General features: G+C 38.6%; 1 protein-coding gene and 1 long non-coding RNA gene across 2 annotated transcripts in view; both read left to right on the top strand.

Annotated features, from left to right (window-relative positions):
- LOC138024820 (uncharacterized) overlaps window positions 1-12,571 on the top strand; it is a 53,174-nt gene extending 40,603 nt beyond the window's left edge. The window contains exons 14-22 of the mRNA XM_068871996.1: window positions 620-704; window positions 3,294-3,466; window positions 4,202-4,285; window positions 5,569-5,787; window positions 6,640-6,758; window positions 7,371-7,505; window positions 8,333-8,435; window positions 9,887-10,010; window positions 11,564-12,571. Of these exons, the coding sequence (XP_068728097.1) occupies window positions 620-704; window positions 3,294-3,466; window positions 4,202-4,285; window positions 5,569-5,787; window positions 6,640-6,758; window positions 7,371-7,505; window positions 8,333-8,435; window positions 9,887-10,010; window positions 11,564-11,793 (1,272 nt within the window). The 3' untranslated portion in view covers window positions 11,794-12,571. The remainder of the gene's footprint in view (window positions 1-619; window positions 705-3,293; window positions 3,467-4,201; window positions 4,286-5,568; window positions 5,788-6,639; window positions 6,759-7,370; window positions 7,506-8,332; window positions 8,436-9,886; window positions 10,011-11,563) is intronic.
- A 4,604-nt stretch (window positions 12,572-17,175) lies between these two features.
- Window positions 17,176-17,500, top strand: part of LOC138024990 (uncharacterized) — a 1,731-nt gene continuing 1,406 nt past the window's right edge. Inside the window, exon 1 of the long non-coding RNA XR_011127113.1 lies at window positions 17,176-17,300. This is a non-coding gene — a long non-coding RNA (uncharacterized lncRNA). The remainder of the gene's footprint in view (window positions 17,301-17,500) is intronic.

Genomic DNA, 17,500 nt, shown 5'->3' with positions numbered 1-17,500 from the left:
GCATTCTCCCAATTGTAATTAAGAAGATAGTAATGTCTACCCCAGTTAATGCACGAAGAAATGCATGGGCGGATCCAGGAATTTTTGATAGGGTGGGTCCAAACCTGGACTCAGAAAAACACTACGGAAACATTTTTCAGATTAGTGGCAAAATAGAATGGCTCTCCATCAAAAAAACAAGTCAACCAGTTGAGTAATAATAGGCGATCCTGCAGATGCGAGAATTTTAGACTCAAACAATTGATCCGCCCCTGAAATCTCAGGTTCAACTCTTGGGTGGTTTTTATTTACGTATCCGAAATTCATCACTGATAAATATTCTCTTAATTTTGTAAATTCTGTTTTTGGATGCATATGTTTACACAGTAAGGGCTGCCACGTTAGATGTCATGTAAAGTCGTGCACCATGCATTTTATTCCTAGTGACGGGGCTTTGTGAAGCCATATAGAAAAGTTTAAAAATGCAGTAGTTCTTGTGGTTTCTTGTCTTCAGAAAAATGACACAATACGCCATAGACCTTTGTAAATTGGGAAAGGAAAAAGAAAAATGGATCAACAATTGATCAGTGGCAAGTGCTTCCTCTCCTAAGAGTTTTTTTCTATTTTATTTTCTTCACAGGTTGTATTTCTTATCAATGGTTGCAGCTACTGCAATAACGTGATGCCAACCATTCAACAGATAGCAATAGATAGCAAGTTTTTAGGTGTGTACTTTGCCTCTTAGGACAAGCAATCTTTAGTTTTCATGTTCATCGGTTACGCCTGACTTGTTGGTGTTGCAAACGAAATAACCCTTAAAGGGGCTAGGTCACGCTTTTTTAGGTAATTTTGTTTAATTTTGTTAGTTATGAGCTCTAAATTTCAAATTGGCAGAGCAAGAGTCTTTTATTTGCAAAATCACGGCCACATAACAACTGAGAATGATTTTCCAGCTGTTTAAATGACTTTTTGATATCAATTGATATAAATCTGAAAAAAGGTGGGCCGACGTTTTTCAAATTTAGCCAAATGCAATTCATTCCAATCCTCCCCAGTTTTGTCCATCCTTGCCCCTTCTTGATGATGATGAACTTTATTCATGTGTCAATGTATTTAGCTCGCGCTAATTGGGGACACAACATAAAGATGACATAAATAATAAATATTATGATAACTAATAAATAAGAAATAAGCTATAAATTTTTATATACATTTACGATATGCTAAAATAATCAAAATAATTCTAACAACACGGGCACATCTTAAGAAGTACAAATTACGCACGCGGGGCAATTGTTGCCATTTGTCAGTTCAGTAAGATCCTTACATCTAATATGAAACTTAAACTTAGATAGACTGCTCGTTTCAGTGATGTTTTTATCTAGCTTATTCCATAAAAAGGGTCCAAGATATCTAAGAGAGTGTTTACCATACAATACAGAATTAAATCTAGGAATATCAAAATTTTGGTTTCTAAAATTGTATTTACAAGACTTAGTACTAAAAACATCACAAATGAAATCAGGAACTAGCCTATATTTAAGCTTGTACATGAGTATAACTATGTCTTGCAATCTCCTATTAAGAAGGCTTGGTAATTTATCACAGTCTAATAAGTTCATAGACGTTTCTGAATGTGAATTATAAACTATCCTTAATGCCCGCTCTTGAATTCTTTCAACCTTTCTTGTATCCGACGCCTTACAGAAATGCCATATGAGATGACAATAGGTGAGATATGGCATAATAGCAGTTTTATAAAGTAATAATTTAGTCTCTGTAGTGATTAAGTTTCTTAACCTGGCGAGGACACCCACCCTTTGACTGGCCTTTTTGCATAATTCGCTAATATGTTGGCTAAAAATTAAATTCTTATCAAAGTTCACACCCAGTAGCTTGATATTATCTATTGTCTTAATCTCTTGATCACCGATCTTGATGTTAATCTGTTCAGTTTCATTACGTTGTTTAATCGCTATAGCGTTAAGTTTTTCTGGGTTGGACAATAAATAGTTGTCTTTATACCATCTAAGGGCAGCGTTTCCTTCCTTTTCCATATCAGTACACATAATGGACATATGGCTGCCAACTATATACATCTGATGATCATCAGCATACATATTTAAATTTGCAAAGTCATTTATGTGATACGATAGATCATTTTGGTACAAGTTCCACAGTATTGGACCAAAGGAAGATCCTTGAGGGCATCCACGTTTCATCACATTCCAGTCACTAGTAGCTTTGCCAACTTTCACCCTGTTGAGCCGATCTTTAAAATATGAACGCATTAGTTGTAATGATTTGTCATTAAAACCGTAAGCGCCAAGTTTGGCCACAGTTAATGAGGGAAGAACTGAGTCAAAAGTCTTAGACATGCCTTAGCTTTCCTGTGTTTTGTTTGAGCTCTTCTATAGTTTTGAGCCGTTATTTTGTTATTTCAGTTAATTCTATGACCATTTGATCAATGCTGAAATTGCCTAAAATTGCGTGACCTAGCCCCTTTAAGCGGCCTTCACACGGCAAACTTAAGTTTGCAAAGTTATGTTGGCAAACTCAAGTTGGTGTGCGTGACACAACAACAGTTGTCAAACATGCTTACCTTTGCATGAGGACTGGAAGGGGCAAGGATGGCACAGTCGTTTAGTGCGTGGTCTTTGTGCAAGAGGTCCCAAGTTCGCTCCCCGAATCTCCCATACTTCTTTCGACTTCTTTTCTTTCATTGTAACCTAAGTAGTAGCTTTAAATGCCCGTAAAACCGAGCACTGATGGTGAGGGGGGAATAAAATTAGCGCACTGTTACGAGTTATCGACGTTAAATAAGGTTACTTCACTTTTTACTTTTACTTTAGAGGTCTGACTTTGTGCTGTTAATTATCAGGTGGAAGTGATTTTGGGCAAAAAAAGCAAGTTGAAAATCAGAGTGCGTCTAATTTAAATTATATGCATTTCCGGACATATCTCGTTTTTATGGCTGTTTTCAGCTTAGAAAACCTACTAAAGTCGCCCGCCGTTGTTTTCATTGTTTTAAACTCTCCAAATGCATTGTGGCATTATATTCAAATAAAACGCCATAAAGAGGCTCACCACATGTAAACCAGTTTCAACTTGTGACACTTATTTTTTACATTTATGTTCTCAAAAATCTAACCAATCGTAATCTCATGACGCAATTGCGAATATCTGCACTTGTTGGTATCAATGAACTCGCTCTCTGGCAATCAGAACTGATTTTTTTCGGTTGTGTCTTCCGGGGAATTATTCACAGTCTACCCTTAGATTTCAGTGGTTGGTTAATTTTCATTTCTTTCTAGGTGCTTCTTTGTACATACACAACTGTTCATCGGATCCACTCACATGTCAGCGGTATGGTATCACAGGCTATCCAACACTTACCGCATTCCGCAGTCTTAGCTGGTCAGCAGTAGAAAGTTGTTCGAGTTCTCAGTCCACCTACCTCAGACTAGACTACCATGGACCTGTAATAGTGAGTTTTATTTTACTTCCCGGAGTGCATCTCGAGTTGCAACGAACGAATGATACGCTGGCTTTAAATGTCCCTCGAAAGGGAATGACGATGTTTGTGTGGTCTTGTTTTCTTTGATTAGTTTATCCATCCATTCATTCATTTATCCAGCCCTCCATCCACTCGTTTGTTAACCATCCATTTGTCCATTCATGCGATCATTCATTCACTAATCTGGCTATGAGTTGATTAAATAATCATGAATTAATTAATTCTTTCTTCACTATCACAAAAAAAAAAAAACTTTATTTCCAGATATAAAATTACAATAAATATACTACTTATTACAATAAAAACTATATTAAAAAACGTGTAGTATTAATAAAAATGTATTTACAAGTAAAAAAGTGTCGGCAAGACATAGTAATAAAAACAATTGTCATAGTAATAATAATATGGAGAAACAACCTGACAAACCTAACTCACTCACTCAATCACTCAGAAGAGAACAGACATCCTAAACGCAAAATAATTAAAAATTATAATTTTATACCAATAGTATTACAAGTAATTGTGTGATCTTTTAGTTAATTAGTTATTCTAGTGGATATCATCACCTTTATTGTAACGAGGCTGATACCTCCCTTTGGAGAGTAAGGTGCAATAAAGATTTACTGTTTACTTACTCACTCTACCACTCTCTCATTCATTCATTCATTTATTTGTTTCTTTTTTTCCTTTAATTTCTATCACCAGGCAAAGCAGGTGCTGGAATGGTTATCCAACGTCAGTCAACCCGCTGTGGACAAATCCTTTTTATTCAGTTCTCTTCCTGACATGGTATAAACTTAGTTTACAACAAATCTTGATAACGCCTTCCGTTATTGGTGTTATGAATTGACGTGGTTATCACAGATGGCAAAGGCACAGCAGGACGTGAGCCTGCTCAGTCAGTTGTCATTCCTTTCATGTTTGGTTATTTGCAGGCAAGTCTGCGTAGTGGAAGGACTGAAGTCTGAAGTCAGTTTTTACAATGGAAATATTTTAACCATTCTCTTTGTTTGCCTGCCCCCCTTCCTCCCCCCCCCCCCCCCAAATTTTGCATAAACCATTGCTTTCAAGTGCTCTTGGGTACACTACATATTCCCAAGAGCATTTGAAAAACAATGGTTTATGCAAAATTTGGGGGGGGGGGGGGGGGCAGACAAAGTGTGTTATGGGGAATGCGAAAATAGAGAATTTACAGTTATCTAACATGGTGGCCATGTGAAAAGAAGTTACAAGACGGCACAAACAAATGCAGACCTCAACACCAGATACTCCGGCCTATGGCCGACTCTTTCTAAAATCGTGTGTACTGTGGGTTTTTCTACATCCCTCGTACTAGCTCTTTTATCCAAAGATGCTCGTCATTACATGCACACCGTTGTCGTTATCTCAGAAAAGGCAAAAGAACAAAACGAACTAATGTTTGAAACAGCTTTTTCTTAAGTTTATGAAAACGCATGCGAACACTGAACACGAGATGTTACTGCATTATTGTTGTTTTGCCATTATAAGTTTGGTGAGCCTTTTGATCATTTGTAAAGATCTTTGGTAGCCTGGCAACCCTCAGCGCATGCTCAACGCAGCAAGAGTACAGTTTCCCTTCCCTCCCTCTCAAATATATACTTCGACTGCAAGCAGGGAAGTTGCTGTAATAACTTACTAGTGATAGCTCGTTTGAGCTAGTTACTGTCCTACGTTTTGAGATGAAGCCTGTTCCGACCAATAAACGTTAAAATTGCTTTGAGAGTGGCCCTTCAAAGAAATCGTTAAATAGCACCTTTTCTCACACTTTTCGAGAGGCCTTACTGCTTTTCCCAGATCAATTTATAATCTGATTTGGAAAAACGCAAATTACAAGTAAATTACGGTACGTACGGAGGAAGAAAAGGACGTTGGCGAGATCATAATTTCTTATATTTCCAGATCTTGAAATCAAGCAATAAAAAAATACTTTTAAATTTGTCGGGCAATATTTAAGACTGTCGTGCTTTCAGTTGGCCAACAGATGTATGCCAAAATACGTGATCGTTAAAGTGAGGTTTGTGCTCACGACTTTGTGCGTTCATCTTCCATAGGATGTTGATGTTCGATTGATTGGTACTGTGTACACTCGCTCCTTAGCTCGACGTTATCTTGCTCCAAGTCTAAGAAACAAATGGTATCCTTTCCACTGCTTTAAACTAATCTGTGAGCTGCTGTTTGGTCGAGTTTCATGTTATGCAACACATACCCAAGATGTTGTTGACGATGGGAGCAAAGTGAAGGCAAAGGAAACTGATCTTGTTTTATCAAAGGTTAGATGGCGTTCAGCCCTAATAAAAATGCCCGGTGCTTATTATCTGACTAAGGGGGCTGACAGGACATTTGGCTCAATGTTACATCCCACCCAGCCCGAACTGACTCACCTATATGCATCAAGAAAACTAGATTTCCTTGTTGCTTCTTCACCTACGTCATATCTCATCATATCTCATATCTCGGTATATCGCCTTTCTTGGCAAAACAAGGCACGAACAGAACGTTTTTGCAGCAGATGAATTTTGAGTTCGCAACATACATGTAGGTAGATGACCATACTAAGGGGTAATTGCTTAAAGTTCTACTGTGCAATTGCAAAAATTGCGAGGATCATAGCTTCACTTGATTTCATATTCCGCAGTTCATATATGATCCATTTCATATTTCATTTCATCGTTATCTTTGTTTAATCAAGGATTAAAGCTTGGGTAACTTGCTGTTTAGTTAACATAGTTTTGAAATCTAAAGAAAAATGAAAATTGATTTTTTTGGTCATAATAGCACTTTAAATTGTCCAATTATGTGCGAGTATCACTTCTACATTTCTTCAATAAAATATTACGTATTAAAGTATAATAAATTAAGAACATATAATTTTCCTTTTGATATCAACTAATAGTTTACTTGCCGTCATCCAGGGGGCTATATCGTCAAAATCGGTGTTCAGAACTATTCGAAGCTGCTTGACATTACAAGAAAATAAATGGTCGTGTCATTTCTCATTTTCATTTAAAAAATCATGGCTGTTGATAACATGGCGCATAGTGTTACATCCTCAAAAATAATATTTTTATTGTTTGTCTATAGGATAATTATATTGCAGTAATCAAAAAATACTTTTCTTGTAGTTGGACCTTCAACGGAGTGATGGCGTGCGAGTTAAAGTCTTCCAGTTGGGTCGTAATGTTGAGACTACAATCAATACTCAGAGGGACTCTAAGCTGCATATGTTTCATGACATACACAGGTGAAGGATCCAATTTATTATTTCTTTAATTAATTGATATATTTTTCCTTTATTAAAACCGAACAGTGCGAAAGTAAATTCAATGAATGGATTCCTCTTCCAAGAGAAGCAAATTCAGATTGGATTTTTGTTAGGTTATGGTAATGAATTTGGTAATGAATTTATGTAGCGCATTTTCTATTGACATATTCAAATGCGCTTGACAAGCAAGAGCCCAAGTGACCATCGATGTGAACACAAGCTTGATCATTTCCCAGGCTTAAAATTCATGACCTCCTTAATTAAGTCGAAAGGGTATTGAGATGTATTTCTCCGAAACTGGTATAATGGCAGAGCTACTCCGAGGCTGCTTTATCTCAGTCGTAGCGCATCCGAAAATCCTAAGGTCACTGGTTCAGCACTTGTTCACAGCACTCGGATTTTGTCGAGTCTTCCCGAATAGTCGTCGACGGATAAATAGCTTCAAAAGAGAGTCAATCAGTGGTATTGCCTATGCATGACCATGGCTCGGCAATCTGAAAGTTTAGTTGTAATAAATGGTGAAAATCCAGAGCTTCGAACAATTGTTACTTTTTTGTTTTCTGTTAGCTTTTTTCGTCTTTGTTGTTTCAGATATGACGTGCCAAAAAACTTCAAATGTGAACATGATCACAGAAGATGCACAGATGTTGTGCTGAAATTTGTTCATGATCATCGACGACTGCCAGTCCTTCACATGACCTTTGCTGCATTCCACACCAAATTAGGGTCAGTGCTGGCATTCTCCTTGCTTTTCTAAACCCCTGTCCTTCGGTTTGAGTCTAGCCCTCGCTGTCCCTAGTACTTTAAATACAACAATCTTGGATAGAATCAAATGGAACAGCAAACCCCCATCCCCCCCCCCCCCCAAATCAAGGATGAAGCCGCGCAAAAGCCAAAACGCGCCATTTTCCCATCCTTTATTTGGAGGGGGGGGGGGAAGGTAAAAATTTCCGTCTACTTTGTCCAAGATTGGGGTTTTTTGCCATTAAGCAGATTCAATATTTCGAAATAAACTTATCACAATACCTAATCATGGACATCGCCATTATCATCATCATTGTCGTCATAATCGTCATCCATCTTGTCATCATGTCGTCATTATGGCGTCATCATTCTCGTTATCGTACTTTTTATCAACATTGTCGTCGTCATCATCATCATCATCATCATCATCATCTCAGTTCTCATTACCGCTGTATCATCCTCTGCACGAGCTGATTCTCAGGAGTATAGCTCCATTTGCAACTGGATCTTTCATAGAGAAGGTTTTACAGTACTGGTGCACAAAGAGTTCACATATTTTACCATCTTAATTACAAACAAATCATTTATATAATATATGACACCGTCGACTTTAAACAGGAAGGTTAAATAATTTGCCCATTAGCTCCACATAGCTAGCAGAGTCGCTCGCTCAGTAACGAGGAGGGCGACCTTCCTGCAATCCCTCATTGCGATATATCTAGGGAAGTTTAAAGTGGCAGTCAGCTGTGTATCCATAGACAACCAGAACAGAGTATGATCTTAAACTAATTTTTTTTTCTTTTTTGTAGGTCTGACGAAGATGCCAGCTTTGAACCATTCGCACATGACCTTCCAATGCTACTTGCGCTGGCACATAAAGAAAATATTACCAACTCCAGCTCATTTTACAGGGTAAGGAAAGTTGTGCTGTTAAACAAATCCATTCGAATACTCTAAAAGTGTTAATGCTATGCTATGGTGTGACACAGGATATATTTCATACAAAAAAAACGTAATAGGCTTTGCACATACCCCCGCCAGTCAACGTTGGTCGTACAAGTGTAAATGCTGTTGAGTGACATGAAAAGATGGGATAACATCCATGGAAACCACACAAGACGTTTCCTTTCGTTTTATGCAATGTATATTTCGAACTGTTAGACAGACTGCAATGATAGCAAAATCCTGAGTATCAAATACAGACATTCAGTTTAGAAAGTGGCAACATTTATTTAGAACTTAAGAAATGCTTACAAAACGAGCCGCAGTGCTTTTTAGACCCGATAAAGCAGGTGCTCCGAGGTTTTTGAACGGCGGCAAAAACATTCCACAAAAAGCGTGTCCCTCGTTACTCGGAACAAAGGTCCAAATTGTGAGGGGAGAACATTAGCATTCAAGAAAAACGAGCTATATGTCACGTACAGTGACTTTAGATCCGATGAAACAGCGCTTACTAGTAAGGAGGAGGTTTTATCGATATAAATTCACTGCACGTGTTGTATTATGGACCATTAAGTAAATCGAATGGGACACTGCGATACTTACAGTGCAGCCCATTTGTGTCTGCAATCTCCTTCGTGGTTGTATCGCAAAAGATCTAGTCCCAACTAGTTTCATGTACCTTTGCGGTTAAGCATTGGAACAAGAAACACACATAACAGACACAACTGCATAACGAGATTAATGGTACTTTGAAAACACGGCACAATGTGTCACAAGCTGTCTTCTTGAGCCTGAGAACTTCAGGTATTACTTTTTGGTTAGGGTTCTGGTTAAGGTCTTGGTGATGAGACAAGGCCTACGGTTGATGGTCCTTATTGCGCATGTTGTGACGAAGGCATCACTTTCCCCTCAATTATTTAAAGACTCTGAGAGCTTGTCTGGCCAGAGTCGGACTCACGACCTCCCAAACGCTAGTCTGATGCTTAAGCAGCTGAGCCAACCGGTCAGTGGTAAATGAGTATCACTGATTACTGCTGAATTCACCATTAATCATGAACTTCTTTTAAGGACGGTGGTTTATGAATATGCGGGAAAAGCAGACCTTGACAGGTATTATTGAAATCCGAAAGAAAATTGGGGATAACCACGCATTTTTCAAAGATAATTAATCAACAATATTTGTAAAAAGTTGGAAAATACAAAGTAATTTATGGCATTCTCTTCCAAATTGAAGCTTACTTATCTCTGACAAATACATGGTCACCCCCAGTTATCTTTTTGGATACCAAGAGCACTTGCTAAGTTCTCAATTCTCCGCGTAGCATCACCCATAGGAAGCCCGAGTGTCTCGAGATGCGCAGACCGTATGCGCAATATTAATAGTAGGCACCGTCCTTAAATGAGTTCTGCCAAATTTTCAGGAGCTGACAGAAGCAGCCTATGCTATGTATAGAGACATGGTCTTTGTTATATTGGATATCGACGAGTTTGCTCACTGGGCCAGCAGATTTGTACCCAAGGACTACCATGCTAAAAATGCTTTTGGTAAGCCAGAACAATGAGTTCTGTTATATGCATAGTGGATTTCCTAAATGATTGTTCTTTAATATGCTTTCCTTTTTTTTTTCACACCTTGAGACATCGACGTGTTGGATCCCGAACTTTTCCTGCTGGAATTGAACTTCGGTTTATGCAAAACGTTTTCATTTGTTTGGTATGAACGCCTTGAGTACAAACTAAGAATTTAGGACTTTGCACATCGCTCAGGGCATGGATTGCAGCCCTCCAAAGCAGTCACGAATTATATATTAAAAGTTTAAGCAAGACAAGGAGGATAGGCTTTTAGGGTTAGAGTTGGTCCTTTTGCTCTGAATGGAAACTTGCAAACGCGATTGTACTGTTCATTTAATCTTAAAGTCACAATAATGGAGTTTAAGACTGCAACATCAATGAACATGTCATGTAAATGTTTCGCTTGTGTGATGCAGTAAGTTTATTTGAACTCCAATATAAATTGACGTATTTTGCCGCCTTCCAAAACAAAGATTCCAGTTTGAAATTTCGGAAAGTCGTTCTACTGGGACCCCCCAAGCTACTTCACGTTAGTTTTTGGGTACAGCTTATTCTCTCGCATAATAAGCAGCCACGTTTTATTGAAGCGACATAAAGGGAGCATTTTCATACAAAACAGTTGAAGGTGCTGATGCATTGTGCAATTTTCATGCCCCTTGTTTGCACCAAACATTGCCCTATTTAACACACCTTGCAATGGCGAAAAGCATTGTGAGACAAGTCGCAATGCTTCTCGCCACGTTGCAATGAAGCTATGCGTGGTGTAACATGTCTTTCCAGTTTGTGAGGTAACGGTTTGTGGCAACAGCCAACGAAAATGTTTCTTTCATTCATGGAAAACGTGACAAGATGGAAGAATTGTTGTCCATTGATCCCGTTCAAACACCTTGTCTCGCAATGTGAGGACTTTTGTCGTAATTACGACACAAGTTGTTGTCTTCTTCTGCTTCTCGGTGGTAAAGCTGCCATCCTGATGGGTATGCAAATTTAAAGAAATGCTGTCTCTGAAAAATGTATAAACTTAGAAGGGAAGGTTCTTGCCAAAGGATATCCTCCCGCAGGAGAACATTACAGAGAAATAAACTGAAAAATTGAAAGGGGCAGAGGCCTGTTTTTGCAAGAGTTCGGCTTAAAATTGTCTAATGTTATCCTTTACTATAGACCGAATGCGTAAATGGCGGCCAAAAAAATATTCTTTTGTTTATGTGCTAATTAGCCTCACTAGCCTCGTTTGGATGGACAAAATATAACAGAAATGTTGCTTGAGAGCGAGGCTAGTGAGTCTCATTAGCACATAAACAAAAGAATACATTTTTGGCCGCCATTTATGCATTCGGTCAATAGACCTTCGATGTCTCATTCGTAAATTATTCGAAGTGACATATTCCAAAAGTTATTTGACACCCTCATACGGTCACTCTAAATTCCTTTCGCTTTGTCTGCTCGTCAAGGCGGCGGCTTAAGCCGTGATATGGTCTCTTTTGTGTTGCTTTGTTGTTGGTTTTAAATTATCTTTATTGTTGCAGGGAGACTGGCCGAGGATGTGCCAGTATTGTATCGCTATCCACGCTTGTGCATTATTCAGCCTGATGACCATCAGCACGCTGCATTTTATCCCCCGGTCAGTGAACTACAAGACCTGGGGTCTAGTGTCCAGGCACGTCTTGATGGGATCAACGCACAACAGATTATAAAATTCGCCCAGGATTACCTGAACGATCCCGCGGCAGCTGTTGTAAAGACTGAATTTTTCTAGACGTTTAGAAAATAAGTAATGGTTCTCGAATTATGCGGTTCGAAAACGAGGGATTCCTGGCCGAATTCGTCACATTTTGATGCCAGACGTTTCTTGGCAATGTTGGAAGAGGGCACAGGAGATCCATATAAAAACATGCAATATTGTCTTCAAACCATTTACCTTAAACTAAGTCGATGATGCCCATTTTGATTTGCTGGAAAGTAATTAGCAGGCTAAATTGAAATTCTTAGCAAAGTAAGAAAAAAATTGGAGCGGATTAAGAGCTACCCTCAATTTTAAAGTTTAAGATGGCTCTGAGTCTAGAGGTCACTGAGGTGAATTTTGAAATAGAAGTGCACGTAATGAGTGAAATTTCTTAAGCAATGATTGGTGTTTCATGTGGTACCATAACGTTGCCTTTTTGCAAAACAGTGTTGTAGAGTCAATCTTGCCAAAAACACATTCTCGTAAAATTGTTGGAACTGGTTTGAACCAAGATGAATCACGTTTTCTTTTTTGCAATTTGCATATATATTTACCACTCCCAAGTTGTTCTGAAGAGTGGATGAAAAAAAAATCACTATCCAGCGCTGTCCACCTTTTGAAAAGTCGTGGCTTTATATTTAAGACCATTCGTGTGTCATTATTTTTACAACTTTTTTTGAAAAAAAGACGGATGTTTATTTTATGCTTATTTATTCAATTTTTGTAGTATTTTGTAATTAGTATAGGCGTCGTAGTGAGAAAGTGCAGAAAGAACAACGCTGTCATATTTTGAATAAAATAATGAATGCTTTACTTTTTGTCGTTTTTCATGGTTTTTCTCTGTTTTGGGGGAGGGGGTTTATCAACCCTTTCATTCCCAAGATCGAAACGTTCATTCTCCTAAGTAGTAGGATTTCTTTGTTTGGTAGTCATGAGAATTTGGCGTTATGTCAAGATTACACCTGGTAAGCTGATCGTTGTTTTCGTTCTCAATACTTGTCTGAATGAGGTTTATTGGAAATTGTGAGGCGAATGTGAATGCTGATCACTCGTGAGAGTCAAAGGGTTAGTAAAATATGGACCCAGGGGAGGGAGCATTCATGTCTTTTAGTTCGGGCGTCTACTGGTACTGAGGTGGTACCCCACTTTGAGTAGTCATTTTCTTAGATCTTGTAACTCATTCCTTTTCATTGTTCAGTTAAAGGGACTGTCATCCAATGCGCATGCGTGAGTATGTCTGAAAGCATTTAAAAACGTCGGCGTTTTTCAAATTCTGTCAAAGAGGTGGACTAACTTATTTCATACGCTTAAAACGCGTTAACCTTCCGAACGTTCCAGGCACATAAACTCTTCTCTCCGTGCAGCGAGAACGTGTGATCGGTTCGAGGGTAATAACGGCTGACAAAGAACTGCCCATGTTCCTCGGATGACATAATCTCTTTCATGCATATGTGACGGGAAATAAGAGGTTTTGCGTAATAACAGTACTTGGAGGAGGAAAAAAAAACGATACCCCAAGGAGAGATTTGGGGAATCTCTGAGAAAATCCAGGTCTTCCTTTGCAGGAGTCGAAACTTTCCGATTACTTGTTCGGACGCTCTATCAATGACAATTGTCTCTTTAAATTTTTTTAATTCAATGGTCAAGCTCCCACGAGTGTCCAGTGGCTCGGTGGTATAGCATCCGAACTTGTAATCGGAAGATCCAACGAAGCCATTCGGGTTTTTTCCGAGTACCCGCGAGTCAGCATCGAAAAAAGATATCTCTTCCAGACCAAGAGTCCATTGACAGACTCTTGTCAAGGCTACGAGCTGTTCGCATAGTCGGTTGGGCGACCTTGCCCAATTTAGAGGCTGAATGCCCTTTCTTTGAGTTAGTCCGTTTTTTATCATGTGATCAGCCGCGACATAGACCTTTTTCATAATGGCGTCCCAATAAAATATTCTTTTGTTTTAATACTAATAAGCCTTCCTAGCCTCGTTGCAATGGGCAAAATTCAAAAGAATATGTCACCCAAAATGAGGCCAGTAGCTGCAATTAACATAAATACAATAGAGGTCTATTGGTTTACTGAATTAAAACAAATAGTATTTGCACAGGATTAGTGTGGTTCACATGTATAGCTGCCATGACATCTGTGAACACTTTCTCTATTCTGGGGAAACGGATATGTCATATAACAACGTGACAATGTCTCCCAATGTAAACGTGACGATAGAAGTTGGTCACGAAAGAGTGATAAAGATGGAGAGAACGAAAGTTCCTTAACTGTAGAAAATCGATTGCCATTTCAAGATGTTTTCATAATTATCTTAGCCAATCAGAACAGACCGAGGGGGTCACTGAACCAATCGAGACTCGATAAAATTACCTGCTGCCGGCGTAAAGGGCGTGAAAGTGCGGGTGTGCGCGATTACTGTAAACAAACTGGTGTTAGATTCTTGGACCAATCGGAAAGTTGTAGCAAGGCTAAACCAAAGCAATAGACCAATTTCGATATATGGAAATTCAATCCTAAACTAAAGACATCATCTCGAGGCTCTGGGGAATAAATATAATGATTTGTATGAGTTTATTTCCCAGAGCCTCGAGATGATGCCTCTTGTTTAGGACTGAATTGTGGCGTATTGCAAATTTTTTTCAACAGTCAAATTGAAACCATTTTATAATGTGTTTTCAATCGAGTTATGTCAGACCGAGACCAAGTAATTATTTTGGCCGATAACAGCCAATCAAAGCCAGTTATGGAGCAAAGCCGGTGCAAACTCGGAAAAGTCGTGTAAGTAACTGACGGTTGTCTCTGATTGGCTGAGAAATAGACGCGCGGTTTTTAAAGCCAATCAGTAATGCAACACCCAATGCAACAGGTTGCATTTTGGGTTTATCAGCGGAATTTGCAAGACTGCTCAGGATTGGTTGAGAAAATAGTGGACAGAGAACGAAGACAATACAATGTGAATGAAAGACAATACGCGTGCGTCTCACGAAGTTCCAATGGAAGTGGGGGCTTAAGAAGGTGAAAAAGCCTGCGAATTTTTCTCCATTCAAATTACCATCGCAAAACGTTTTCAAATTAAGAACTTGGAAATGCTGTGTTATGGCGCAGGTGTGAGGTTGCCGATGACGTCGGAATCGGCAGGTGTCACTGCAGAGGAACATAACAAATATGGAAAAAAAATCGACAATTTTATTTCAAGCAGAAAAGCGTGATATTTGTCTCAGGATCTTAATTCATGATCTAGTCTCCATCAGTCTCCCATATCTCAGTGGTAGACCAACCGAACATACAACTTCATTGTATTTGTTGAACGGCGTTTTTACAGACCGAGTTATTTTTAGATTAATTATCCCGCGAAAGCACACCTTTCCAGCTAATCACAAGTCTTGCATGAGAAATTTATTACCCAGGAAATTGAGAACGGTCACTCGTACAAGCCATATGTTATTTAAGATTCCGTCTAAAAGTAGCTGGATTTGTGAAAAGCCCTTACTAATGAACATTATCAACACTTTCAGTCCCATCAGTATAGAAGGACCACTGTGATACGGATTTATTTCAATAACTTATCTCCCACAAGTCTCCCATAGCTCAGTGGCAGGGAATCCGAACCAGTAATTGGAAGGTCGTAGGTTTAACCTCCTAGATTCGAGCGTTCGGATTTTTTCTCCGAATATCCCCGAGTTACCATCGAAAATAATATATTCTTTCATTCATTTATCACGGTGAACACTTTATGATCTTCCTCATTACCCTTTAGAAAATGTACAATTTCAGTCCAAGCAGTGTAGCAGGACATGTGTCACATGACGTAGCTCCCACAAGTGTCCCACATAACTCGGCGGTTATCCGAGCCAGCAGTCAAGATTTCCACAAAGGATCCCCACGGAGTGTTATCTCTTAGTGGGAATCGAAGAAAAATACCCTTTCATTCGTTTAACTGGGTGATCATTCAATTAATTAACACCTTATTACATTGTACTGATGGCCGAGATCCAATGAGTCTCCTATAGTTCATTAGAAGGCTGAGAGTATCCAAAGTGGTATCCGAAATTTCAAGGCTTCGACCGCTCTTCTGAAGAATGGGACGTTTTCCGAGTATATCCGAGTGACAATGATAAAGATAATGATGATTTTATCATATTTAAATTTGAAAAAATAGCTTTCGTTACGTCGATGTCATCATGGTATAGGCGTAATGCTACTACTCATATTTGTGCAGAAGTTAAGCCTCGTTAGTCGTGGATACAATATTGAATGGGTGACCTACAAGCAAATCACGTGTCGTTTTTCTTTCGGAGGAAAATCATCCACTTGAACAAATAGATGTTTTGAGTTGGGATGACGAAGGCCAGAAAGAGTGAATATCACAAAATTACTTTAAAAATGGCATCATTTCTCATTATTAGAAGGGAGATCATCTTGAACGTCCAATGTCCAATGGTCAATGTGAAACGGAAAAGGGGCCAGGATTTCAAGTGTTCCGCTACTGCAAGGCGTTCTCATTGTTTAGACTTACAACGGTCTATGAAAGTTAACTTGAAGGACCCATGTATTTCAAATCCTCCCAAAATGGTTCCTGTACAATTAAGTCGTTCAGTGAAACATTTAAAATGAGGCAACGAGCTAAAGGTGTTGGATTGGGGAGTTGAGCTCCAGACATTTCCAAATTTTAATTTTTGTTTTCGAATATGCCTTTTACTTACGAGAAAACGCAACTGTATTTCAATTGGAAGCTCAAAATATTTAATATTACATAATTATTGTTCACGGCTGTTGAACTCCACTCTTTCGATAAAACCCTCAAAAAATTACATGACACCCCGTAACTGCTTCGATGGTTAAAGTACATACGAACACTGCTTCATGAAATAAACGAGGTATTGAGTTCGAGGTATACGTCAACTCTTTTTTCCTTAATTTTTTTTTTCTTTCCCAAATCATTTCTTTCTTAATTTAATAAGGAAAATAACAATAATTATTGCTTATTTCTAGGCTTTAAGTGCAAATTAACCTTTTTTTTGCTCCAATCGAAGCTCCAAACCATGCTGCACAATTTAGATGAAAGTTTATGAGAATTAATATTCGAACGTGGTATTCACACATCTAGCATAGCGCAATAGATTAGTGTGCGGGCTATTGATTACGAAGTCTTCCTTTCCGTTGAAGCACCTTTTTTTTTTAACTTTTTTTTTTAAAGCAAACGTTCGAAAACATGAAGAAAAGTTAATTTACTTGGGTGAAACCGTACTAAATAGCATCTTCTTGTGTTTTTCTTGTCGCTTACTCTACAACTTGCTTGAAAGGTGTGAACAAAAGTTCTCATTAAAATCTATGCCGTACTCATCACTGATTGGTTCACGTCCGTCTAATGCATATTCAATACAAATTGCGATTTTTTCCTCATTCTACGCTGACCGTCATGGTGGAAAGATGTGATGTTCCGTCGGACGTTGATAAGAACTTGCCAAGAAACTTTAAGCCGGCGTCCGTTTGGCCAAGAGGAATGCAAGAACTCTATTTGCCGTTTTTTTCCAGTCCGGTAAGTATTGACAATATTCCACAATTTTTTGGTTTTACCTTTCGGCAAAGAAAGCAAATAAACGTTACTTTACGGAAACACGTGCGTTCCACCTTTCGGTCAGTTTGCTTCACTACAGATACAATTCTGAAATAATAACGTCTTCTGTATAGGAAATAAGTTCTCAAATTGATAGATTTATATGACGGATTTAACTTAAT

This window comes from Montipora capricornis, chromosome 11 (genome assembly GCF_036669925.1).
Source record: "Montipora capricornis isolate CH-2021 chromosome 11, ASM3666992v2, whole genome shotgun sequence".
NCBI lineage: Eukaryota > Metazoa > Cnidaria > Anthozoa > Scleractinia > Acroporidae > Montipora > Montipora capricornis.
This window is presented reverse-complemented; position numbering and strand designations above follow the sequence as displayed.